General features: G+C 48.2%; 1 protein-coding gene across 5 annotated transcripts in view; it reads left to right on the top strand.

The window, feature by feature from the left end:
- SF3B3 (splicing factor 3b subunit 3) overlaps positions 1–27802 on the top strand; it is a 342606-nt gene that overhangs the window by 251880 nt on the left and 62924 nt on the right. For all 5 annotated transcript variants that reach the window (XM_069217510.1, XM_069217514.1, XM_069217511.1 and 2 more), the window contains 2 exons: positions 1760–1913; positions 24972–25097. In XM_069217510.1, the coding sequence (XP_069073611.1) occupies positions 1760–1913; positions 24972–25097 (280 nt within the window). The remainder of the gene's footprint in view (positions 1–1759; positions 1914–24971; positions 25098–27802) is intronic.

Genomic DNA, 27802 nt, shown 5'->3' with positions numbered 1-27802 from the left:
TCACCTATGGTATAGTGCACCCTGCCTTAGGGCTGTAAGGCCTGCTAGAGGGGTGTCTTACCTATACTGCATAGGCAGTGAGAGGCTGGCATGGCACCCTGAGGGGAGTGCCATGTCGACTTACTCATTTTGTTCTCACTAGCACACACAGGCTTGTAAGCAGTGTGTCTGTGCTGAGTGAGGGGTCTCTAGGGTGGCATAAGACATGCTGCAGCCCTTAGAGACCTTCCTTGGCATCAGGGCCCTTGGTACTAGAAGTACCAGTTACAAGGGACTTATCTGAATGCCAGGGTGTGCCAATTGTGGATACAATGGTACATTTTAGGTGAAGGAACACTGGTGCTGGGGCCTGGTTAGCAGGGTCCCAGCACTCTTCTCAGTCAAGTCAGCATCAGTATCAGGCAAAAAGTGGGGGGTAACTGCAACAGGGAGCCATTTCTTTACAGTGATGCACAGGGGAGTGGTCACTGACCTTTCCATTGCCCAGTTTGTAGATTGGTTTATGCACAGAGGGCACCAAATGTGCCCTTCAAAGCATATCAGTGGTTTGGGGAAACTACCCCTCCCAAGCCATGTAATACCTGTTTCCAAAGGGGTAGGGTGTTACCCCCCCACCCCCCTCTCCTAAAGGAAATTCTCTGTTTTCCTTCCTGGACTTGAGCAGATCTAGCAGCAGGAGGGCAGAAACCTGTCTGAGGAGTGGCAGCAGCTTGGGCTGCCCGGAAAACCCCAGAAGGCTGGTAGAAGCAATGCTGGGGGGGTCCTCTAAGGAGCCCCTAGACTGCATGGAATCATACTTCTAATACTGGCAACAGTATTGGGGTATGATTCCGACATGTTTGATACCAAACATGCCTTGGTTCGGAGTTACCATTATGTAGCTGGACATAGGTAGTGACCTATGTCCAGTACATGCATAAAATAGTGTCCCCCACTCATGAAGTCCAAATCGAATTGGGGTTCATGGAGGGCACCTCTGCTAGTGTAGTGGTACCCTCACACACAGGTACTTGCAGCCTGCCCTCTAGGCTAGGAGGGCCTACCATACGGGTGACTTATAATGACCTGTAGTGAAAAGATGCATGCACCTTTTCATGCATGCTGCAATGGCAGGCCTGCAAACACATTTTACATGGGCTCCCTATGGGTTGCATAATACATGTTGCATCCCTTGGGGATCCCCTGGTACCACAATGCCCTGGGTACCATATGCTAGGGACTTACATGGGGGTACCATTATGCCAAATGTGGGGTTAATGTGGTTCAAGTAACCAAGTTTAAAGAGAGAGAGCATAATCACTGGTGTCGTTAGCAGGATCCCAGTCACACACTGACAACAAGCAGACAATGGGGTAACCATGCCAAGAAAGAGGGTTCTTTCCTACATGGAGGTCCCTTAGGGTTGCACAATTTGTGCTGCAGCCCTTAAAGGGGGTGGGGGGGGGGGTCTTTATTACCCTAGATACCAGGGGTACTATTTACTAGGGTCTTACAGAAGTTGCTAAAGGTATTGCCAGTTGGTGAAACAAATGTGCAGTTTTGGGAAAGAGATTGGACACTGAGGACCTTGAAAACAGGAACCCTGTGCACTTCCAGTCTAAATCACATCCGATACCAGGCAAAAAATGGGGGGTAACCTTGTCAAAGAAAGGGGGGGGGGGGGGTTATCATTACTCTGTTGCATTCTGTTCTTAAACCTGTTGTAGAGATTTAACCTTCAAGGGGGGGCACTTAAAACTGTTTCTTTTCATTTGCACAGCGTTGCAGTCTGCAAATTCAGTAACAGTGGTGACGATTGGCATGTCCTGGTGGGTGTGGCCAAAGACCTGATCCTAAATCCACGATCCGTTGCTGGTGGCTTCATCTACACATATAAGCTTGTGGACGGGGAGAAGCTGGAGTTCTTGCACAAGGTGAAAGCTTCTGATCTGTTCTTTATTTCAAAGTAGCAAAGGGATTATGGCACCATCTGCATAATTGGTCTCTGACGTATGTAATATATCAGTAGTGATTGGCTTTAAATTGGTAGGTCATTAGGCCCTCATACAAGCTAGTATAGTCTTTGGGGTAGGTAGATTTTGCAGGTGATGCACAGCCTTACTGTTACAGGCCAGAGATGTGCATGGCTTCTTGAATTGTGTGCTGTAAGTTTGGTTTGCAAAACTTCCTGCTGGTCGAGTGAGCAGCGTAGTGTGTTTTTTTTTAAATATGGAATGGTTCACATGTGAAGGCGACCTTCAGTAACGTCTAAAAAACCCAGCTCAGTGGGCTTACACATTTTTGCCATCCTGTTTCAATTATGCTGTGAGGGTCCAAAACCATTTCTACTGCAAAAGTGTACCAAAGTTGTTGGCTGATGCTTGTGATGCTGTATGTGATTCTGTAGAAAACGCTAGCCAGTAGGAAAAATAATATTTTTGGATACCTCATTTTGAGAACCTGTCTACAAACTTGCTCTCATTCGTGTACCCATCATCAGCACATGATCATCTTTTCTTTCAAGGCAGTTTGGAGCTTTCATTTACCTTTCAGCAGTCATGATTGAGCTGTCCTTGTATTGAAACCCCAGTTAAAAAGGCATCTAGTTCAGTAGTTCTATGACAAAGTAGTTCACTAACTGCTACTGGAGTTTTCTTTTCATGCATAATAGAACAGGCTCTTTTCAGGTTTTAGGAACATGAAGGATTACAACTTTGGCCACCTAGAAACATGTAGTTCGATGGCATCTGTCGCTGTAGATACGCATGTTTTGCAATAGCTCGCCATCTGGTGTTGGGCCGGAGTGTTACAAGTTGTTTTTCTTCGAAGAAGTCTTTCGAGTCACAGGACCGAGTGACTCCTCCTTTTGTCTCCATTGCGCATGGGCGTCAACTCCATCTTCGATTGTTTTTTTTCCGCCATCGGGTTCGGACGTGTTCCTGTCGCTCCGAGTTTCGGAACGGAAAATTAGCTAATTTCTGAAGATTTTCGTCGGTATTGTTGCGTTCGGGATCGGCGTACTTAGATTCCACACCGCATCGAAGATCGAAGAGCTCCGGTGCCCTTCGGGGTAGTTTTTCGATCCTCCGTCGGGGCCTGGTCGGCCCGACCGCGTGCTGAAGAACGCCGATGGAACGGACCCCGTTCCGTTTCTGCCCCAAATGCCACAATAAATACCCCTATACAGACCAACACTTGGTCTGTAACCTGTGCCTGTCACCTGAGCACAGTGAAGACACCTGCGAGGCCTGTTGTGCGTTCCGGTCCCGAAAAACACTCCGAGACCGTCGAGCCAGAAGACTTCAGATGGTGTCCGCACCGACAGCCCACTGAGAGTTCGAGGAACAAGAAGAGGAAGGTACCTTCTCGATCCAAGACTCAGACTCCGAAGGATTCGACGATACACAAACCGTGAGTAAGACGTCGAAAACCACTCCGAGGAAGATTTACAAGGCCCAGGGGACGCCACTGCCACCAGGCCATGGCTCCACCCATAAATTCGGTGACCGACCGTCGGCACCGAAAAAGGCTCAAACAGTGCCGAGATCGTCCGACTCCGGTCGAGACACCGGCACGCAGCCTTCTCGGGACCGAGAAAGTGCTGGAGACAAGCATCGACACCGAGATGCCGGTGTAGACACGGCTCGACGCCGAGACAGCGGCCCCGAAGAAGAGTGGCGCCGACAGGTTTCGGCCCCGAAAATGAAAAAAGTCACCTCGGAGCCGAAAAAGGACGCATACAGGGTTTCGGTCCCGAAACAAACTGCAACCGACCCAGCTTCAGGCTCTTATACAGAAGAGCACTCGCTAACCTCCCAAATGCAAAAGCATAGGTTTGAGGAAGAGCTACAATCAACTGATGTGGACCATACGCAAAAGCGTATTTTCATACAGCAGGGGACAGGAAAAATAAGCACCCTTCCCCCTATTAGAAGAAAGAGAAGGTTGGAGTTCCAAACTGAACAGACACCACAACCAAAAGTGGTGAAAAGAGTTACCCCACCACCCTCTCCTCTGCCCGTGATTAACGTCTCACCAGCACAAACTCCATCACACTCCCCAGCTCACACCACCATAAGCCAGGGTGACCAAGATCAAGACGCATGGGACCTATACGACGCCCCAGTGTCAGATAACAGTCCGGAGGCATACCCTACGAAGCCATCTCCACCAGAGGACAGCACCGCGTATTCTCAAGTGGTGGCTAGAGCAGCACAATTTCACAACGTAAGCCTCCACTCAGAACAGGTCGAGGATGATTTTTTATTCAACACACTCTCCTCCACCCACAGCTCATACCAAAGCCTGCCTATGCTCCCTGGTATGCTCCGGCACGCAAAAGAAATCTTTAAGGAGCCGGTCAAAAGTAGGGCAATCACACCAAGGGTGGAAAAAAAGTATAAGGCGCCTCCTACAGACCCGGTTTTCATCACTACACAGCTGCCACCAGACTGTCGTTGTAGGAGCAGCTAGGAAAAGGGCCAACTCCCACACATCTGGAGATGCACCACCCCCAGATAAAGAAAGCCGCAAGTTCGATGCAGCTGGTCAGAGAGTCGCAGCACAAGCTGCAAACCAGTGGCGCATCGCGAACTCCCAGGCACTACTTGCGCGCTATGACAGAGCCCATTGGGACGAGATGCAACATCTCATTGAACATCTGCCCAAGGACTTACAAAATAGGGCAAAACAAGTGGTTGAGGAGGGACAGACCATTTCCAACAACCAGATCCGCTCCTCCATGGACGCTGCAGATACAGCTGCACGGACAATTAATACATCTGTAACTATCAGAAGGCATGCATGGCTCCGAACGTCTGGATTTAAACCAGAGATTCAACAAGCAGTTCTCAATATGCCTTTTAACAAAAAAGAACTGTTCGGTCCAGAAGTGGACACAGCGATTGAGAAACTCAAAAAAGATACGGACACTGCCAAAGCCATGGGCGCACTCTACTCCCCGCAGAGCAGAGGGAATTACAGCACATTCCGTAAAACGCCCTTTCGAGGGGGGTTTCGGGGTCAGAGCACACAAGCCATCACCTCACAAGCAACACCGTCCAGTTACCAGGGACAGTATAGAGGAGGTTTTCGGGGACAATATAGAGGAGGGCAATTCCCTAGGAATAGAGGAAGATTTCAGAGCCCCAAAACCCCTACTACTAAACAGTGACTCACATGTCACTCACCCCCTCCACACAACACCAGTGGGGGGAAGAATAAGTCATTATTACAAAGCATGGGAGGAAATCACTACAGACACTTGGGTTCTAGCAATTATCCAACATGGTTATTGCATAGAATTTCTACAATTCCCTCCAAACATACCACCAAAAGCACAAAATTTGACAAAACATCATTCCAATCTCCTGGAGATAGAAGTGCAGGCACTATTGCAAAAGAATGCAATCGAATTAGTGCCAAACACACAAATAAACACAGGAGTTTACTCACTGTACTTTCTGATACCAAAGAAGGACAAAACGCTGAGACCAATCCTAGACCTCAGAGTAGTGAACACTTTCATCAAATCAGACCACTTTCACACGGTCACACTACAAGAAGTATTGCCAAAACTACACGACTACATGGCAACTTTAGACCTCAAGGATGCTTATTTCCATATACCAATACACCCATCGCACAGGAAATACCTAAGGTTTGTATTCAAGGGAATACATTACCAATTCAAGGTACTGCCTTTCGGATTAACAACCGCACCAAGAGTCTTTACCAAATGTCTAGCGGTAGTCGCTGCACACATAAGAAGGCAGCAAATACATGTGTTCCCATATCTAGACGACTGGCTAATCAAGGCCCATTTGTTAATAGAGTGCTCAAATCACACAAATCATATCATACAAACCCTCTTCAAACTAGGGTTCACCGTCAACTTCACAAAATCCAAAATTCTGCCGCGCAAGGTACAACAATACCTAGGAGCCATAATAGACACATCAAAAGGAGTAGCCACTCCAAGTCCACAAAGAATTCAAAATTTCAACACCATCATACAACGCATGTATCCAACACAAAGGATACAAGCAAAGATGGTACTACAACTCCTAGGCATGATGTCTTCATGCATAGCCATTGTCCCAAACGCAAGACTGCACATGAGGCCCTTACAACAGTGCCTAGCATCACAATGGTCACAAGCACAGGGTCACCTTCTAGATCTGGTGTTAATAGACCGCCAAACTTACCTCTCGCTTCTGTGGTGGAACAACATAAATTTAAACAAAGGGCGGCCTTTCCAAGACCCAGTGCACAATACGTAATAACAGATGCTTCCATGACAGGGTGGGGAGCACACCTCGATCAACACAGCATACAAGGACAATGGAACGTACATCAAACAAAACTGCATATAAATCACCTAGAACTTCTAGCAGTTTTTCAAGCACTAAAAGCTTTCCAACCAATAATAGTTCACAAATACATTCTCGTCAAAACAGACAACAATGTATTATCTAAACAAGCAAGGGGGGACGCACTCCACGCAGTTAAGCCTGCTAGCACAAAAGATTTGGCGTTGGGCAATTCACAACCAAATTCGCCTAATAGCACAATTTATACCAGGGATCCAAAATCAACTCGCAGACAATCTCTCTCGAGATCACCAACAGGTCCACGAATGGGAAATTCACCCCCAAATTCTGAACACTTATTTCAAACTCTGGGGAAAACCTCAGATAGACTTGTTTGCGACAAAGGAGAACGCAAAATGCCAAAACTTCGCATCCAGATACCCACACAAACAGTCCCAAGGCAATGCCCTATGGATGAACTGGTCAGGGATATTTGCTTACGCTTTTCCTCCTCTCCCTCTCCTTCCTTACCTGGTAAACAAACTCAGTCAAAACAAACTCAAACTCATATTAATAGCACCAACTTGGGCAAGGCAACCCTGGTACACAACGCTGCTAGACCTATCAGTAGTACCCTGCATCAAATTGCCCAACAGGCCAGATCTGTTGACACAACACAACCAAAAGATCAGACACCCAGATCCAGCATCGCTGAATCTAGCAATCTGGCTCCTGAAATCCTAGAATTCGGGCACTTACAACTTACCCAAGAATGTATGGAAGTCATAAAACAAGCCACAAGGCCATCCACCAGGCACTGCTATGCAAGTAAATGGAAGAGGTTTGTTTGCTACTGCCATATTAATCAAATACAACCATTACACACAACTCCAGAACATGTAGTGGGTTACTTGCTTCACTTACAAAAATCTAACCTGGCTTTCTCTTCCATTAAAATACACCTTGCAGCAATATCTGCATACCTGCAGACTACCTATTCAACTTCCCTATATAAGATACCAGTCATTAAAGCATTCATGGAGGGCCTTAGGAGAATTATACCACCAAGAACACCACCTGTTCCTTCTTGGAACCTAAATGTTGTCCTAACTAGACTTATGGGTCCACCTTTTGAACCCATGCACTCCTGCGACATACAGTTCCTAACCTGGAAGGTGGCATTTCTCATCGCCATTACTTCCCTAAGAAGAGTAAGCGAGATTCAGGCGTTTACAATACAGGAACCTTTTATACAACTACACAAGAATAAGGTCGTCCTAAGGACCAATCCTAAATTTTTGCCAAAGGTTATTTCACCGTTCCATCTAAATCAAACAGTGGAACTTCCAGTGTTCTTTCCACAGCCAGATACCGTAGCTGAAAGGGCACTACATACATTAGATGTCAAAAGAGCATTGATGTATTACATTGACAGAACAAAGAACATCAGAAAGACTAAACAACTATTTATTGCATTTCAAAAACCTCATGCAGGAAACCCAATATCAAAACAAGGTATAGCCAGATGGATAGTTAAATGCATCCAAATCTGCTACCTTAAAGCTAAACGACAGCTGCCCATTACACCAAGGGCACACTCAACCAGAAAGAAAGGTGCTACCATGGCCTTTCTAGGAAACATCCCAATGCAAGAAATATGTAAGGCAGCCACATGGTCTACGCCTCACACATTCACCAAGCACTACTGTGTAGACGTGTTATCCGCACAACAAGCCACAGTAGGTCAAGCCGTATTAAGAACATTATTTCAGACTACTTCCACTCCTACAGGCTGATCCACCGCTTTTGGGGAGATAACTGCTTACTAGTCTATGCAAAACATGCGTATCTACAGCGACAGATGCCATCGAACTGAAAATGTCACTTACCCAGTGTACATCTGTTCGTGGCATCAGTCGCAGTAGATTCGCATGTGCCCACCCGCCTCCCCGGGAGCCTGTAGCAGTTTGGAAGTTACCTTCAACTATTTGTATATGTATCATCTCAACCTTAAATAGGTGCATACTTAGTCACTGTAGGAAGTTGGCTCTGTATGTGCTATTTCAAAGTAAGGAATAGCATGCACAGAGTCCAAGGGTTCCCCTTAGAGGTAAAATAGTGGTAAAAAGAGATAATACTAATGCTCTATTTTGTGGTAGTGTGGTCGAGCAGTAGGCTTATCCAAGGAGTAGTGTTAAGCATTTGTTGTACATACACATAGACAATAAATGAGGTACACACACTCAGAGACAAATCCAGCCAATAGGTTTTTATATAGAAAAATATCTTTTCTTAGTTTATTTTAAGAACCACAGGTTCAAATTCTACATGTAATATCTCATTCGAAAGGTATTGCAGGTAAGTACTTTAGGAACTTCAAATCATCAAAATTGCATGTATACTTTTCAAGTTATTCACAAATAGCTGTTTTAAAAGTGGACACTTAGTGCAATTTTCACAGTTCCTAGGGGAGGTAAGTAGTTGTTAGGTTAACCAGGTAAGTAAGACACTTACAGGGCTTAGTTCTTGGTCCAAGGTAGCCCACCGTTGGGGGTTCAGAGCAACCCCAAAGTCACCACACCAGCAGCTCAGGGCCGGTCAGGTGCAGAGTTCAAAGTGGTGCCCAAAACACATAGGCTAAAATGGAGAGAAGGGGGTGCCCCGGTTCCGGTCTGCTTGCAGGTAAGTACCCGCGTCTTCGGAGGGCAGACCAGAGGGGTTTTGTAGGGCACCGGGGGGGACACAAGCCCACACAGAAATTTCACCCTCAGCAGCGCGGGGGCGGCCGGGTGCAGTGTAGAAACAGGCGTCGGGTTCGCAATGTTAGTCTATGAGAGATCTCGGGATCTCTTCAGCGCTGCAGGCAGGCAAGGGGGGGGTTCCTCGGGGAAACCTCCACTTGGGCAAGGGAGAGGGACTCCTGGGGGTCACTCCTCCAGTGAAAGTTCGGTCCTTCCGGTCTTGGGGGCTGCGGGTGCAGGGTCTCTCCCAGGTGTCGGGACTTAGGATTCAAAGAGTCGCGGTCAGGGGAAGCCTCGGGATTCCCTCTGCAGGCGGCGCTGTGGGGGCTCAGGGGGGACAGGTTTTTGTACTCACAGTCTTAGAGTAGTCCTGGGGTCCCTCCTGAGGTGTTGGATCTCCACCAGCCGAGTCGGGGTCGCCGGGTGCAGTGTTGCAAGTCTCACGCTTCTTGCGGGGAGCTTGCAGGGTTCTTTAAAGCTGCTGGAAACAAAGTTGCAGCTTTTCTTGGAGCAGGTCCGCTGTCCTCGGGAGTTTCTTGTCTTTTCGAAGCAGGGGCAGTCCTCAGAGGATGTCGAGGTCGCTGGTCCCTTTGGAAGGCGTCGCTGGAGCAGGATCTTTGGAAGGCAGGAGACAGGCCGGTGAGTTTCTGGAGCCAAGGCAGTTGTCGTCTTCTGGTCTTCCTCTGCAGGGGTTTTTCAGCTAGGCAGTCCTTCTTCTTGTAGTTGCAGGAATCTAGTTTTCTAGGGTTCAGGGTAGCCCTTAAATACTAAATTTAAGGGCGTGTTTAGGTCTGGGGGGTTAGTAGCCAATGGCTACTAGCCCTGAGGGTGGGTACACCCTCTTTGTGCCTCCTCCCAAGGGGAGGGGGTCACAATCCTAACCCTATTGGGGGAATCCTCCATCTGCAAGATGGAGGATTTCTAAAAGTCAGAGTCACCTCAGCTCAGGACACCTTAGGGGCTGTCCTGACTGGCCAGTGACTCCTCCTTGTTTTTCTCATTATTTTCTCCGGCCTTGCCGCCAAAAGTGGGGCCTGGCCGGAGGGGGCGGGCAACTCCACTAGCTGGAGTGTCCTGCTGGGTTGGCACAAAGGAGGTGAGCCTTTGAGGCTCACCGCCAGGTGTGACAATTCCTGCCTGGGGGAGGTGTTAGCATCTCCACCCAGTGCAGGCTTTGTTACTGGCCTCAGAGTGACAAAGGCACTCTCCCCATGGGGCCAGCAACATGTCTCGGTTTGTGGCAGGCTGCTAAAACTAGTCAGCCTACACAGATAGTCGGTTAAGTTTCAGGGGGCACCTCTAAGGTGCCCTCTGGGGTGTATTTTACAATAAAATGTACACTGGCATCAGTGTGCATTTATTGTGCTGAGAAGTTTGATACCAAACTTCCCAGTTTTCAGTGTAGCCATTATGGTGCTGTGGAGTTCGTGTTTGACAGACTCCCAGACCATATACTCTTATGGCTACCCTGCACTTACAATGTCTAAGGTTTTGTTGAGACACTGTAGAGGTACCATGCTCATGCACTGGTACCCTCACCTATGGTATAGTGCACCCTGCCTTAGGGCTGTAAGGCCTGCTAGAGGGGTGTCTTACCTATACTGCATAGGCAGTGAGAGGCTGGCATGGCACCCTGAGGGGAGTGCCATGTCAACTTACTCGTTTTGTTCTCACTAGCACACACAAGCTGGCAAGCAGTGTGTCTGTGCTGAGTGAGAGGTCTCCAGGGTGGCATAAGACATGCTGCAGCCCTTAGAGACCTTCCTTGGCATCAGGGCCCTTGGTACTAGAAGTACCAGTTACAAGGGACTTATCTGGATGCCAGGGTCTGCCAATTGTGGATACAAAAGTACAGGTTAGGGAAAGAACACTGGTGCTGGGGCCTGGTTAGCAGGCCTCAGCACACTTTCAATTGTAAACATAGCATCAGCAAAGGCAAAAAGTCAGGGGGCAACCATGCCAAGGAGGCATTTCCTTACACAACCCCCCCCCAAACGAAAGAGGATGAGACTAACCTTTCCCAAGAGAGTCTTCATTTTCTAAGTGGAAGAACCTGGAAAGGCCATCTGCATTGGCATGGGCAGTCCCAGGTCTGTGTTCCACTATAAAGTCCATTCCCTGTAGGGAGATGGACCACCTCAACAGTTTAGGATTTTCACCTTTCATTTGCATCAGCCATTTGAGAGGTCTGTGGTCAGTTTGAACTAGGAAGTGAGTCCCAAAGAGGTATGGTCTCAGCTTCTTCAGGGACCAAACCACAGCAAAGGCCTCCCTCTCAATGGCACTCCAACGCTGCTCCCTGGGGAGTAACCTCCTGCTAATGAAAGCAACAGGCTGGTCAAGGCCATCATCATTTGTTTGGGACAAAACTGCCCCTATCCCATGTTCAGAGGCATCAGTCTGCACAATGAACTGCTTAGAATAATCTGGAGCTTTGAGAACTGGTGCTGAGCACATTGCTTGTTTCAGGGTGTCAAAGGCCTGTTGGCATTCCACAGTCCAGTTCACTTTCTTGGGCATTTTCTTGGAGGTGAGTTCAGTGAGGGCTGTCACAATGGATCCATATCCCTTCACAAACCTCCTATAGTACCCAGTCAAGCCAAGGAATGCCCTGACTTGAGTCTGGGTTTTTGGAGCTACCCAGTCCAGAATAGTCTGGATCTTGGGTTGGAGTGGCTGAACTTGGCCTCCACCTACAAGGTGTCCCAAGTAAACCACAGTTCCCTGCCCTATCTGGCATTTGGATGCCTTGATAGAGAGGCCTGCAGATTGCAGAGCCTTCAAAACCTTCTTCAGGTGGACCAGGTGATCCTGCCAGGTGGAGCTAAAGACAGCAATATCATCAAGATAAGCTGTGCTAAAGGACTCCAAGCCAGCAAGGACTTGATTCACCAACCTTTGGAAGGTGGCAGGGGCATTCTTTAAACCAAAGGGCATAACAGTAAACTGATAATGCCCATCAGGTGTGGAGAATGCTGTCTTTTCTTTTGCTCCAGGTGCCATTTTTATTTGCCAGTACCCTGCTGTCAAGTCAAAGGTACTTAGAAATTTGGCAGCACCTAATTTATCAATGAGCTCATCAGCTCTTGGAATTGGATGGGCATCTGTCTTGGTGACAGAATTGAGCCCTCTGTAGTCCACACAAAACCTCATCTCTTTCTTTCCATCTTTGGTGTGAGGTTTGGGGACTAAGACCACTGGGCTAGCCCAGGGGCTGTCAGAGCGCTCAATTACTCCCAATTCCAGCATCTTGTGGACTTCCACCTTGATGCTTTCCTTAACATGGTCAGATTGTCTAAAGATTTTGTTTTTGACAGGCATGCTGTCTCCTGTGTCCACATCATGGGTACACAGGTGTGTCTGACCAGGGGTTAAGGAGAAGAGTTCAGGAAACTGTTGTAGGACTCTCCTACAATCAGCTTGCTGTTGGCCAGAGAGGGTGTCTGAGTAGATCACTCCATCTACTGTGCCATCTTTTGGGTCTGATGACAGAAGATCAGGGAGAGGTTCACTCTCTGCCTCCTGATCCTCATCTGTTACCATCAACAGATTGACATCAGCCCTGTCGTGGAAGAGCTTAAGGCGGTTTACATGGATCACCCTCTTGGGGCTCCTGCTTGTGCCCAGGTCCACCAGGTAGGTGACCTGACTCTTCCTTTCTAGTACTGGGTAAGGGCCACTCCATTTGTCCTGGAGTGCCCTGGGAGCCACAGGCTCCAGAACCCAGACTTTCTGCCCTGGTTGGAATTCAACCAGTGCAGCCTTTTGGTCATACCAAAACTTCTGGAGCTGTTGGCTGGCCTCAAGGTTTTTGGTTGCCTTTTCCATGTACTCTGCCATTCTAGAGCGAAGGCAAGTACATAGTCCACTATGTCCTGTTTAGGCTCATGGAGAGGTCTCTCCCAGCCTTCTTTAACAAGGGCAAGTGGTCCCCTTACAGGATGACCAAACAGAAGTTCAAAGGGTGAGAATCCTACTCCCTTCTGTGGTACCTCTCTGTAAGCGAAAAGCAGGCATGGCAAGAGGACATCCCATCTCCTTTTGAGTTTTTCTGGGAGCCCCATGATCATGCCTTTTAATGTTTTGTTGAATCTCTCAACCAAGCCATTAGTTTGTGGATGGTATGGTGTAGTGAATTTATAAGTCACTCCACACTCATTCCACATGTGCTTTAGGTATGCTGACATGAAGTTGGTACCTCTGTCAGACACCACCTCCTTAGGGAAACCCACTCTGGTAAAGATACCAATGAGGGCCTTGGCTACTGCAGGGGCAGTAGTCGACCTAAGGGGAATAGCTTCAGGATACCTGGTAGCATGATCCACTACTACCAGGATATACATATGTTCGATGGCATCTGTCGCTGTAGATACGCATGTTCTGCAATAGCTCGCCATCTGGTGTTGGGCCGGAGTGTTACAAGTTGTTTTTGTTCGAAGAAGTCTTTCGAGTCACGGGACCGAGTGACTCCTCCTTTTGTCTCCATTGCGCATGGGCGTCGACTCCATCTTCGATTGTTTTTTTTCCGCCATCGGGTTCGGACGTGTTCCTGTCGCTCCGAGTTTCGGAACGGAAAATTAGCTAATTTCTGAAGATTTTCATCGGTATTGTTGCGTTCGGGATCGGCGTACTTAGATTCCACACCGCATCGAAGATCGAAGAGCTCCGGTGCCCTTCGGGGTAGTTTTTCGATCCCCCGTCGGGGCCTGGTCGGCCCGACCGCGTGCTGAAGGACGCCGATGGAACGGACCCCGTTCCGTTTCTGCCCCAAATGCCACAATAAATACCCCTACACAGACCAACACTTGGTCTGCAACCTGTGCCTGTCACCTGAGCACAGCGAAGACACCTGCGAGGCCTGTCGTGCGTTCCGGTCCCGAAAAACACTCCGAGACCGTCGAGCCAGAAGACTTCAGATGGCGTCCGCACCGACAGCCCAACGGGAGTTCGAGGAACAGGAAGAGGAAGGTACCTTCTCGATCCAAGACTCAGACTCCGAAGGATTCGACGATACACAAACCGTGAGTAAGACGTCGAAAACCACACAGAGAAACATTTACAAGGCCCAGGGGACGCCACTGCCATCCGGCCATGGCTCCACCCATAAATTCGGTGACCGACCGTCGGCACCGAAAAAGACCCAAACAGTGCCGAGGTCGTCCGACTCCGGTCGAGACACCGGCACGCAGCCTTCTCGGGACCGAGAAAGTGCTGGAGACAAGCCTCGACACCGAGATGCCGGTGTGGACACGGCTCGACGCCGAGACAGCGGCACCGAAGCAGATCGACGCCGAGAGGTTTCGGCCCCGAAAAAGAAAAAAGTCACCTCGGAGCCGAAAAAACACGCAGACAGGGTTTCGATGCCGAAACAAACTGCAAGCGACCCAGCTTCAGGCTCTTATACAGAAGAGCACTCGCTAACCTCCCAAATGCAAAAGCATAGGTTTGAGGAAGAGCTACAAGCAACTGATGTGGACCATACGCAAAAGCGTATCTTCATACAGCAGGGGACAGGAAAAATAAGCACCCTTCCCCCCATTAGGAGAAAGAGAAGGTTGGAGTTCCAGACTGAACAGACACCACAACCAAAAGTGGTGAAAAGAGTTACCCCACCACCCTCTCCTCTGCCCGTGATTAATGTCTCACCAGCACAAACTCCATCACACTCCCCAGCTCACACCACCATGAGCCAGGGTGACCAAGATCAGGACGCATGGGACCTATACGACGCCCCAGTGTCAGATAACAGTCCGGAGGCATACCCTACGAAGCCATCTCCACCAGAAGACAGCACCGCGTATTCTCAAGTGGTGGCTAGAGCAGCACAATTTCACAACGTAAGCCTCCACTCAGAACAGGTCGAGGATGATTTTTTATTCAACACACTCTCCTCCACCCACAGCTCATACCAAAGCCTGCCTATGCTCCCTGGTATGCTCCGGCACGCAAAAGACATCTTTAAGGAGCCGGTCAAAAGTAGGGCAATCACACCAAGGGTGGAAAAAAAGTATAAGGCGCCTCCTACAGACCCGGTTTTCATCACTACACAGCTGCCACCAGACTCTGTCGTTGTAGGAGCAGCTAGGAAAAGGGCCAACTCTCACACATCTGGAGATGCACCACCCCCAGATAAAGAAAGCCGCAAGTTCGATGCAGCTGGTAAAAGAGTCGCAGCACAAGCTGCAAACCAGTGGCGCATCGCGAACTCCCAGGCACTACTTGCGCGCTATGACAGAGCCCACTGGGACGAGATGCAACATCTCATTGAACATCTGCCCAAGAACTTACAAAATAGGGCAAAACAAGTGGTTGAGGAGGGACAGACCATCTCCAACAACCAGATACGCTCCTCCATGGACGCTGCAGATACAGCTGCACGAACAATTAATACATCTGTAACTATCAGAAGGCATGCATGGCTCCGAACGTCTGGATTTAAACCAGAGATTCAACAAGCAGTTCTCAATATGCCTTTTAATGAAAAAGAACTGTTCGGTCCAGAAGTGGACACAGCGATTGAGAAACTCAAAAAAGATACGGACACTGCCAAAGCCATGGGCGCACTCTACTCCCCGCAGAGCAGAGGGAATTACAGTACATTCCGTAAAACGCCCTTTCGAGGGGGGTTTCGGGGTCAAAGCACACAAGCCAGCACCTCACAAGCAACACCGTCCAGTTACCAGGGACAGTATAGAGGAGGTTTTCGGGGACAATATAGAGGAGGGCAATTCCCTAGAAATAGAGGAAGATTTCAGAGCCCCAAAACCCCTACTACTAAACAGTGACTCACATGTCACTCACCCCCTCCACACAACACCAGTGGGGGGAAGAATAGGTCATTATTACAAAGCATGGGAGGAAATCACTACAGACACTTGGGTTCTAGCAATTATCCAACATGGTTATTGCATAGAATTTCTACAATTCCCTCCAAACATACCACCAAAAGCACAAAATTTAACAACACACCATTCCAATCTCCTGGAGATAGAAGTGCAGGCACTATTGCAAAAGAATGCAATCGAATTAGTGCCAAACACACAAATAAACACAGGAGTTTACTCACTGTACTTTCTGATACCAAAGAAGGACAAAACGCTGAGACCAATCCTAGACCTCAGAGTAGTGAACACTTTCATCAAATCAGACCACTTCCACATGGTCACACTACAAGAAGTATTGCCATTGCTAAAACTACACGACTACATGGCAACTTTAGACCTCAAGGATGCTTATTTCCATATACCAATACACCCATCGCACAGGAAATACCTAAGGTTTGTATTCAAAGGAATACATTACCAATTCAAGGTACTGCCTTTCGGATTAACAACCGCACCAAGAGTCTTTACCAAATGTCTAGCGGTAGTCGCTGCACACATAAGAAGGCAGCAAATACATGTGTTCCCATATTTGGACGACTGGCTAATCAAGGCCCATTCGTTCATACAGTGCTCAAATCACACAAATCAGATCATACAAACCCTCTTCAAACTCGGGTTCACCGTCAACTTTACAAAATCCAACATTCTGCCGCGCAAGGTACAACAATACCTAGGAGCCATAATAGACACATCAAAGGGAGTAGCCACTCCAAGTCCACAAAGAATTCTAAATTTCAACACCATCATACAACGCATGTATCCAACACAAAAGATACAGGCAAAGATGGTATTACAACTCCTAGGCATGATGTCTTCATGCATAGCCATTGTCCCAAACGCAAGACTGCTCATGAGGCCCTTACAACAATGCCTAGCATCACAGTGGTCTCAAGCACAGGGTCACCTTCTAGATCTGGTGTTAATAGACCGCCAAACTTACCTCTCGCTTCTGTGGTGGAACAACATAAATTTAAACAAGGGGCGGCCTTTCCAAGACCCAGTGCCACAATACGTAATAACAACAGATGCTTCCATGACAGGGTGGGGAGCACACCTCGATCAACACAGCATACAAGGACAATGGAACGTACATCAAACAAAACTGCATATCAATCACCTAGAACTTCTAGCAGTTTTTCAAGCACTAAAAGCTTTCCAACCAATAATAGTTCACAAATACATTCTCGTCAAAACAGACAACATGACAACAATGTATTATCTAAACAAGCAGGGGGGGACGCACTCCACGCAGTTAAGCCTGCTAGCACAAAAGATTTGGCGTTGGGCAATTCACAACCAAATTCGCCTAATAGCACAATTTATACCAGGGATCCAAAATCAACTCGCAGACAATCTCTCTCGATCACCAACAGGTCCACGAATGGGAAATTCACCCCCAAATTCTGAACACTTATTTCAAACTCTGGGGAACACCTCAGATAGACTTGTTTGCGACAAGGGAGAACGCAAAATGCCAAAACTTCGCATCCAGATACCCACACGAACAATCCCAAGGCAATGCCCTATGGATGAACTGGTCAGGGATATTTGCTTACGCTTTTCCTCCTCTCCCTCTCCTTCCTTACCTGGTAAACAAACTCAGTCAAAGCAAACTCAAACTCATATTAATAGCACCAACTTGGGCAAGGCAACCCTGGTACACAACGCTGCTAGACCTATCAGTGGTACCCTGCATCAAATTGCCCAACAGGCCAGATCTGTTGACACAGCACAACCAAAAGATCAGACACCCAGATCCAGCATCGCTGAATCTAGCAATCTGGCTCCTGAAATCCTAGAATTCGGGCACTTACAACTTACCCAAGAATGTATGGAAGTCATAAAACAAGCCAGAAGGCCATCCACCAGGCACTGCTATGCAAGTAAATGGAAGAGGTTTGTTTGCTACTGCCATATTAATCAAATACAACCATTACACACAACTCCAGAACATGTAGTGGGTTACTTGCTTCACTTACAAAAATCTAACCTAGCTTTCTCTTCCATTAAAATACACCTTGCAGCAATATCTGCATACCTGCAGACTACCTATTCAACTTCCCTATATAAGATACCAGTCATTAAAGCATTCATGGAGGGCCTTAGGAGAATTATACCACCAAGAACACCACCTGTTCCTTCATGGAACCTAAATGTTGTCCTAACTAGACTTATGGGTCCACCTTTTGAACCCATGCACTCCTGCGACATACAGTTCCTAACCTGGAAGGTGGCATTTCTCATCGCCATTACTTCCCTAAGAAGAGTAAGCGAGATTCAGGCGTTTACAATACAGGAACCTTTTATACAACTACACAAAAATAAAGTCGTCCTAAGGACCAATCCTAAATTTTTGCCAAAGGTTATTTCACCGTTCCATCTAAATCAAACAGTGGAACTTCCAGTGTTTTTTCCACAGCCAGATACCGTAGCTGAAAGGGCACTACATACATTAGATGTCAAAAGAGCATTGATGTATTACATTGACAGAACAAAAAACATCAGAAAGACTAAACAACTATTTATTGCATTTCAAAAACCTCATGCAGGAAACCCAATATCAAAACAAGGTATAGCCAGATGGATAGTTAAATGCATCCAAATCTGCTACCTTAAAGCTAAACGACAGCTGCCCATTACACCAAGGGCACACTCAACCAGAAAGAAAGGTGCTACCATGGCCTTTCTAGGAAACATCCCAATGCAAGAAATATGTAAGGCAGCCACATGGTCTACGCCTCACACATTCACCAAGCACTACTGTGTAGACGTGTTATCCGCACAACAAGCCACAGTAGGTCAAGCCGTATTAAGAACATTATTTCAGACTACTTCCACTCCTACAGGCTGATCCACCGCTTTTGGGGAAATAACTGCTTACTAGTCTATGCAGAACATGCGTATCTACAGCGACAGATGCCATCGAACTGAAAATGTCACTTACCCAGTGTACATCTGTTCGTGGCATCAGTCGCAGTAGATTCGCATGTGCCCACCCGCCTCCCCGGGAGCCTGTAGCAGTTTGGAAGTTACCTTCAATTATTTATATATGTATCATCTCAACCTTAAATAGGTGCATACTTAGTCACTCCATTGCATGGGCACTATTACTACAATTCAACTCCTACCTCTACCCTCTGCGGGGAAAAACAATCGAAGATGGAGTCGACGCCCATGCGCAATGGAGACAAAAGGAGGAGTCACTCGGTCCCGTGACTCGAAAGACTTCTTCGAAGAAAAACAACTTGTAACACTCCGGCCCAACACCAGATGGCGAGCTATTGCAGAACATGCGAATCTACTGCGACTGATGCCACGAACAGATGTACACTGGGTAAGTGACATTTTCATTCCTGAGGCTGTGGGAGGTTCTAGTGGACCTACTATGTCCACACCCACTCTTTCAAAGGGAACCCCCACCACTGGAAGTGGAATGAGGGGGGCCTTTGGATGCCCACCTGTCTTACCACTGGCTTGACAGGTGGGGCAGGAGAGGCAAAACTCCTTAACCATGTTGGACATATTGGGCCAGTAGAAGTGGTTGACTAACCTCTCCCACGTCTTGGTTTGTCCCAAATGTCCAGCAAGGGGAATGTCATGGGCCAATGTTAGGATGAACTCTCTGAACAGCTGAGGCACTACCACTCTCCTAGTGGCACCAGGTTTGGGGTCTCTGGCCTCAGTGTACAGGAGTCCATCTTCCCAATAGACCCTATGTGTTCCATTTTTCTTGCCTTTGGACTCTTCAGCAGCTTGCTGCCTAAGGCCTTCAAGAGAGGGACAGGTTTCTTGTCCCTTACACAGCTCCTCCCTTGAGGGTCCCCCTGGGCCCAAGAGCTCAACCTGATAAGGTTCAAGCTCCAAAGGCTCAGTTCCCTCAGAGGGCAGAACTTCTTCCTGAGAAGAGAGGTTCCCTTTCTTTTGCTGTGTTGCAGTTGGTTTCCCAACTGACTTTCCTGTTCTCTTGGTAGGCTGGGCCATTTTTCCAGACTCCAGCTCTACTTTTTCACCCTGTGCCTTGCATTGTGCTCTTGTTTTCACACACACCAGTTCAGGGATACCCAGCATTGCTGCATGGGTTTTTAGTTCTACCTCAGCCCATGCTGAGGACTCCAGGTCATTTCCAAGCAGACAGTCCACTGGGATATTTGAGGAGACCACCACCTGTTTCAGGCCATTGACCCCTCCCCATTCTAAAGTAACCATTGCCATGGGATGTACTTTTCTCTGATTGTCAGCGTTGGTGACTGTGTAAGTTTTTCCAGTCAGGTATTGGCCAGGGGAAAACAGTTTCTCTGTCACCATGGTGACACTGGCACCTGTATCCCTCAGGCCCTCTATTCTAGTCCCATTAATTAAGAGTTGCTGTCTGTATTTTTGCATGTTAGGCGGCCAGACAGCTAGTGTGGCTAAATCCACCCCACCCTCAGAAACTAGAGTAGCTTCAGTGTGGACCCTGATTTGCTCTGGGCACACTGTTGATCCCACTTGGAGACTAGCCATACCAGTGTTACCTGGATGGGAGTTTGGAGTGGAACCTTTCTTGGGACAGGCCTTGTCTCCAGTTTGGTGTCCATGCTGTTTACAGCTATGACACCAGGCCTTTTTGGGATCAAAGTTTTTACCCTTGTACCCATTGTTTTGTGAAGAGGCTCTGGGCCCACCCTCCTGTGCAGGTTTTTGGGGGCCTGTAGAAGACTCTTTACTATTTTTAGTTTTGGCTGTCTCATCACCCTTCCCCTGGGGAGTCTTTGTGACCCCTTTCTTTTGGTCACCCCCTGTTGAAGTCTTGGACACCCTTGTCTTGACCCAATGGTCCGCCTTCTTTCCCAATTCTTGGGGAGAAATTGGTCCTAGGTCTACCAGATGCTGATGCAGTTTATCATTGAAACAATTACTTAACAGGTGTTCTTTCACAAATAAATTGTACAGCCCATCATAATTACTTACACCACTGCCTTGAATCCAACCATCTACTGTTTTCACTGAGTAGTCAACAAAGTCAACCCAGGTCTGGCTCGAGGATTTTTGAGCCCCTCTGAACCTAATCCTGTACTCCTCAGTGGAGAATCCAAAGCCCTCAATCAGGGTACCCTTCATGAGGTCATAAGATTCTGCATCTTTTCCAGAGAGTGTGAGGAGTCTATCCCTACACTTTCCAGTGAACATTTCCCAAAGGAGAGCACCCCAGTGAGATCTGTTCACTTTTCTGGTTACACAAGCCCTCTCAAAAGCTGTGAACCACTTGGTGATGTCATCACCATCTTCAAATTTTGTCACAATCCCTTTGGGGATTTTTAACATGTCAGGAGAATCTCTGACCCTATTTATATTGCTGCCACCATTGATGGGTCCTAGGCCCATCTCTTGTCTTTCCCTTTCTATGGCTAGGAGCTGTCTCTCTAAAGCCAATCTTTTGGCCATCCTGGCTAACAGGAGGTCATCTTCACTGAGAGCATCCTCAGTGATTTCAGAAATGTGGGACCCTCCTGTGAGGGACTCACTATTTCTGACTAACACAGTTGGAGACAGGACTTGAGGGGGTCCTGTTCTCCCTATTTAGGACTGGAGGAGGGACATTGGCCTCCAAGTCACTAATTTCTTCCTCTGTGATGTCATCATCAGAGGGGTTGGCTTTTTCAAACTCTGCCAACAGCTCCTGGAGCTGAATTTTGGTAGGTCTGGAGCCAATGGTTATTTTCTTTATATTACAGAGAGACCTTAGCTCCCTCATCTTAAGATGGAGGTAAGGTGTGGTGTCGAGTTCCACCACCTGCATCTCTGTATCAGACATTATTCTGCTAAGAGTTGGAATACTTTTTTAAGAATCTAAAACTGTTTCTAGAGTCTAATTCAAACTTTTAACAAACTTTTTAAACTTTAAAAGACAATGCTAAACAGGGACTTAACACACAAGGCCCTAGCAGGACTTTTAAGAATTTTGAAAAATTTCAAATTGCAAAAATGAGTTTCTAATGACAATTTTGGAATTTGTCGTGTGATCAGGTATTGGCTGAGTAGTCCAGCAAATGCAAAGTCTTGTACCCCACCGCTGATCCACCAATGTAGGAAGTTGGCTCTGTATGTGCTATTTCAAAGTAAGGAATAGCATGCACAGAGTCCAAGGGTTCCCCTTAGAGGTAAAATAGTGGTAAAAAGAGATAATACTAATGCTCTATTTTGTGGTAGTGTGGTCGAGCAGTAGGCTTATCCAAGGAGTAGTGTTAAGCATTTGTTGTACATACACATAGACAATAAATGAGGTACACACACTCAGAGACAAATCCAGCCAATAGGTTTTTATATAGAAAAATATCTTTTCTTAGTTTATTTTAAGAACCACAGGTTCAAATTCTACATGTAATATCTCATTCGAAAGGTATTGCAGGTAAGTACTTTAGGAACTTCAAATCATCATAATTGCATGTATACTTTTCAAGTTATTCACAAATAGCTGTTTTAAAAGTGGACACTTAGTGCAATTTTCACAGTTCCTAGGGGAGGTAAGTAGTTGTTAGGTTAACCAGGTAAGTAAGACACTTACAGGGCTTAGTTCTTGGTCCAAGGTAGCCCACCGTTGGGGGTTCAGAGCAACCCCAAAGTCACCACACCAGCAGCTCAGGGCCGGTCAGGTGCAGAGTTCAAAGTGGTGCCCAAAACACATAGGCTAAAATGGAGAGAAGGGGGTGCCCCGGTTCCGGTCTGCTTGCAGGTAAGTACCCGCGTCTTCGGAGGGCAGACCAGAGGGGTTTTGTAGGGCACCGGGGGGGACACAAGCCCACACAGAAATTTCACCCTCAGCAGCGCGGGGGCGGCCGGGTGCAGTGTAGAAACAGGCGTCGGGTTCGCAATGTTAGTCTATGAGAGATCTCGGGATCTCTTCAGCGCTGCAGGCAGGCAAGGGGGGGGTTCCTCGGGGAAACCTCCACTTGGGCAAGGGAGAGGGACTCCTGGGGGTCACTCCTCCAGTGAAAGTTCGGTCCTTCCGGTCTTGGGGGCTGCGGGTGCAGGGTCTCTCCCAGGTGTCGGGACTTAGGATTCAAAGAGTCGCGGTCAGGGGAAGCCTCGGGATTCCCTCTGCAGGCGGCGCTGTGGGGGCTCAGGGGGGACAGGTTTTTGTACTCACAGTCTTAGAGTAGTCCTGGGGTCCCTCCTGAGGTGTTGGATCTCCACCAGCCGAGTCGGGGTCGCCGGGTGCAGTGTTGCAAGTCTCACGCTTCTTGCGGGGAGCTTGCAGGGTTCTTTAAAGCTGCTGGAAACAAAGTTGCAGCTTTTCTTGGAGCAGGTCCGCTGTCCTCGGGAGTTTCTTGTCTTTTCGAAGCAGGGGCAGTCCTCAGAGGATGTTGAGGTCGCTGGTCCCTTTGGAAGGCGTCGCTGGAGCAGGATCTTTGGAAGGCAGGAGACAGGCCGGTGAGTTTCTGGAGCCAAGGCAGTTGTCGTCTTCTGGTCTTCCTCTGCAGGGGTTTTTCAGCTAGGCAGTCCTTCTTCTTGTAGTTGCAGGAATCTAGTTTTCTAGGGTTCAGGGTAGCCCTTAAATACTAAATTTAAGGGCGTGTTTAGGTCTGGGGGGTTAGTAGCCAATGGCTACTAGCCCTGAGGGTGGGTACACCCTCTTTGTGCCTCCTCCCAAGGGGAGGGGGTCACAATCCTAACCCTATTGGGGGAATCCTCCATCTGCAAGATGGAGGATTTCTAAAAGTCAGAGTCACCTCAGCTCAGGACACCTTAGGGGCTGTCCTGACTGGCCAGTGACTCCTCCTTGTTTTTCTCATTATTTTCTCCGGCCTTGCCGCCAAAAGTGGGGCCTGGCCGGAGGGGGCGGGCAACTCCACTAGCTGGAGTGTCCTGCTGGGTTGGCACAAAGGAGGTGAGCCTTTGAGGCTCACCGCCAGGTGTGACAATTCCTGCCTGGGCGAGGTGTTAGCATCTCCACCCAGTGCAGGCTTTGTTACTGGCCTCAGAGTGACAAAGGCACTCTCCCCATGGGGCCAGCAACATGTCTCGGTTTGTGGCAGGCTGCTAAAACTAGTCAGCCTACACAGATAGTCGGTTAAGTTTCAGGGGGCACCTCTAAGGTGCCCTCTGGGGTGTATTTTACAATAAAATGTACACTGGCATCAGTGTGCATTTATTGTGCTGAGAAGTTTGATACCAAACTTCCCAGTTTTCAGTGTAGCCATTATGGTGCTGTGGAGTTCGTGTTTGACAGACTCCCAGACCATATACTCTTATGGCTACCCTGCACTTACAATGTCTAAGGTTTTGTTGAGACACTGTAGAGGTACCATGCTCATGCACTGGTACCCTCACCTATGGTATAGTGCACCCTGCCTTAGGGCTGTAAGGCCTGCTAGAGGGGTGTCTTACCTATACTGCATAGGCAGTGAGAGGCTGGCATGGCACCCTGAGGGGAGTGCCATGTCGACTTACTCGTTTTGTTCTCACTAGCACACACAAGCTGGCAAGCAGTGTGTCTGTGCTGAGTGAGAGGTCTCCAGGGTGGCATAAGACATGCTGCAGCCCTTAGAGACCTTCCTTGGCATCAGGGCCCTTGGTACTAGAAGTACCAGTTACAAGGGACTTATCTGGATGCCAGGGTCTGCCAATTGTGGATACAAAAGTACAGGTTAGGGAAAGAACACTGGTGCTGGGGCCTGGTTAGCAGGCCTCAGCACACTTTCAATTGTAAACATAGCATCAGCAAAGGCAAAAAGTCAGGGGGCAACCATGCCAAGGAGGCATTTCCTTACAGTCACTCCATTGCATGGGCACTATTACTACAATTCAACTCCTACCTCACCCTCTGCGGGGAAAAACAATCGAAGATGGAGTCGACGCCCATGCGCAATGGAGACAAAAGGAGGAGTCACTCGGTCCCGTGACTCGAAAGACTTCTTCGAAGAAAAACAACTTGTAACACTCCGGCCCAACTCCAGATGGCGAGCTATTGCAAAACATGCGAATCTACTGCGACTGATGCCACGAACAGATGTACACTGGGTAAGTGACATTTTCATTACTCTTCTAATTAAGTATGCCATTGTCACCCACTCTAGACTCCTGTGGAAGAGGTTCCTGCGGCCATTGCTCCCTTCCAGGGCCGTGTCCTTATCGGAGTGGGTAAGCTCTTGCGAGTGTACGACATGGGGAAGAAGAAACTTCTGAGAAAGTGTGAAAATAAGGTGAGCAGCAGACATTGCAATGGTTCTTAATGAAAATGGATCTCTGAATTATATTTTAGTGGTATAATTGTATGCTTTCCTGCTCCCAATTGTCTCTTGGTAACTAAATTTTAGTTGGGTGATGTTACTTGGTGTACCTGACTCAGATTGCTAACATATTTGGGTAAATAAATCAAAATCGAAAAAAGTAACTGCAAGGAAATACCTTTTAATAAGGTTAAGAGGTACATTAAGTAAATAGGGTAAAACGGGAAGGGCAATACCTAAGGGGAGGGTAGAGTGAAACGGGGAGTACATTGGCAGTTTTCCCATGCCCCCCAGGTTCCACCCATAATAAGGAAACCTGTTATGGGCTTCTCTCTATTTACATCAGATTCCGTAGTGAAAATGCTCTGAATTTTGTTTTCTTGCTCTATCCTTCCCATACTGTTTTTCTGCCTTTAATACCTGCATACTGTTTTGCAAACTCCCTTGTGCCACTCTCTCATATTCTTCTACTCCCACAACTTTTCTTACTCTTTTCCTAATGTGCTGCTCTTTTACCTGCTTTTCCATGACGCCCCTACACTCTTAAATTATTTGAGGAAGGTCAGAACAGTTTCCTTTGCCTCCTGGTTCCCACACCCAAAGTCCAAGGGCAGTGCACTATGGATTAATTGGTCAGGGACATTTGCCTACGCTTTTCCTCCTCTCCGTCTCCTTCCAAAGAAGTGCACAGGCCCCACTACACCAGCCTGCTATGTTGTAAAGGGAATGATGTGTTCGATGGCATCTGTCGCTGTAGATACGCATGTTCTGCAATAGCTCGCCATCTGGTGTTGGGCCGGAGTGTTACAAGTTGTTTTTCTTCGAAGAAGTCTTTCGAGTCACGGGACCGAGTGACTCCTCCTTTTGTCTCCATTGCGCATGGGCGTCGACTCCATCTTCGATTGTTTTTTTTCCGCCATCGGGTTCGGACGTGTTCCTGTCGCTCCGAGTTTCGGAACGGAAAATTAGCTAATTTCGGAAGATTTTCGTCGGTATTTTTGCGTTCGGGATCGGCGTACTTAGATTCCACACCGCATCGAAGATCGAAGAGCTCCGGTGCCCTTCGGGGTAGTTTTTCGATCCTCCGTCGGGGCCTGGTCGGCCCGACCGCGTGCTGAAGAACGCCGATGGAACGGACCCCGTTTCGTTTCTGCCCCAAATGCCACAATAAATACCCCTACACAGACCAACACTTGGTCTGCAACCTGTGCCTGTCACCTGAGCACAGCGAAGACACCTGCGAGGCCTGTCGTGCGTTCCGGTCCCGAAAAACACTCCGAGACCGTCGAGCCAGAAGACTTCAAATGGCGTCCGCACCGACAGCCCAACGGGAGTTCGAGGAACAGGAAGAAGAAGGTACCTTCTCGATCCAAGACTCAGACTCCGAAGGATTCGACGATACACAAACCGTGAGTAAGACGTCGAAAACCACACAGAGAAACATTTACAAGGCCCAGGGGACGCCACTGCCACCAGGCCATGGCTCGACCCATAAATTCGGTGACCGACCGTCGGCACCGAAAAAGGCCAAAACAGTGCCGAGATCGTCCGACTCCGGTCGAGACACCGGCACGCAGCCTTCTCGGGACCGAGAAAGTGCTGGAGACAAGCCTCGACACCGAGATGCCGGTGTGGACACGGCTCGACGCCGAGACAGCGGCACCGAAACAGATCGACGCCGAGAGGTTTCGGCCCCGAAAAGGAAAAAAGTCACCTCGGAGCCGAAAAAACACGCAGACAAAGTTTCAACGCCGAAACAAACTGCAAGCGACCCAGCTTGAGGCTCTTATACAGAAGAGCACTCGCTAACCTCCCAAATGCAAAAGCATAGGTTTGAGGAAGAGCTACAAGCAACTGATGTGGACCATACGCAAAAGCGTATCTTCATTCAGCAGGGGACAGGAAAAATAAGCACCCTTCCCCCCATTAGGAGAAAGAGAAGGTTGGAGTTCCAGACGGAACAAGCACCACAACCAAAAGTGGTTAAAAGAATTACACCACCACCCTCTCCTCCGCCCGTGATTAACGTTTCACCAGCACAAACTCCATCTCACTCCCCAGCTCACACCACCATGAGCCAGGGTGACCAAGATCAGGACGCATGGGACCTATACGACGCCCCAGTGTCAGATAACAGCCCGGAGGCCTACCCTACAAAGCCATCTCCACCAGAAGACAGCACCGCGTACTCTCAGGTGGTGGCTAGAGCAGCACAATTTCATAACGTAAGCCTCCACTCAGAACAGGTCGAGGATGATTTCTTGTTCAACACACTCTCCTCCACCCACAGCTCCTACCAAAGCCTGCCTATGCTCCCTGGTATGCTCCGGCACGCAAAAGACATATTTAAGGAGCCGGTCAAAAGTAGGGCAATCACACCAAGGGTGGAAAAGAAGTATAAGCCGCCTCCTACGGACCCGGTTTTCATCACTACACAGCTGCCACCAGACTCGGTTGTTGTAGGAGCAGCTAGGAAAAGGGCCAACTCTCACACATCTGGAGATGCACCACCCCCAGATAAAGAAAGCCGCAAGTTCGATGCAGCTGGTAAAAGAGTCGCAGCACAAGCTGCAAACCAGTGGCGCATCGCGAACTCCCAGGCACTACTTGCGCGCTATGACAGAGCCCACTGGGACGAGATGCAACATCTCATTGAACATCTGCCCAAGGACTTCCAA

The sequence above is a fragment of the Pleurodeles waltl genome, chromosome 12 (genome assembly GCF_031143425.1).
Source record: "Pleurodeles waltl isolate 20211129_DDA chromosome 12, aPleWal1.hap1.20221129, whole genome shotgun sequence".
Taxonomy (NCBI): domain Eukaryota; kingdom Metazoa; phylum Chordata; class Amphibia; order Caudata; family Salamandridae; genus Pleurodeles; species Pleurodeles waltl.
The sequence above is the reverse complement of the archived record's forward strand: the minus strand, read 5'-3'. Positions and strand labels throughout refer to the sequence as shown.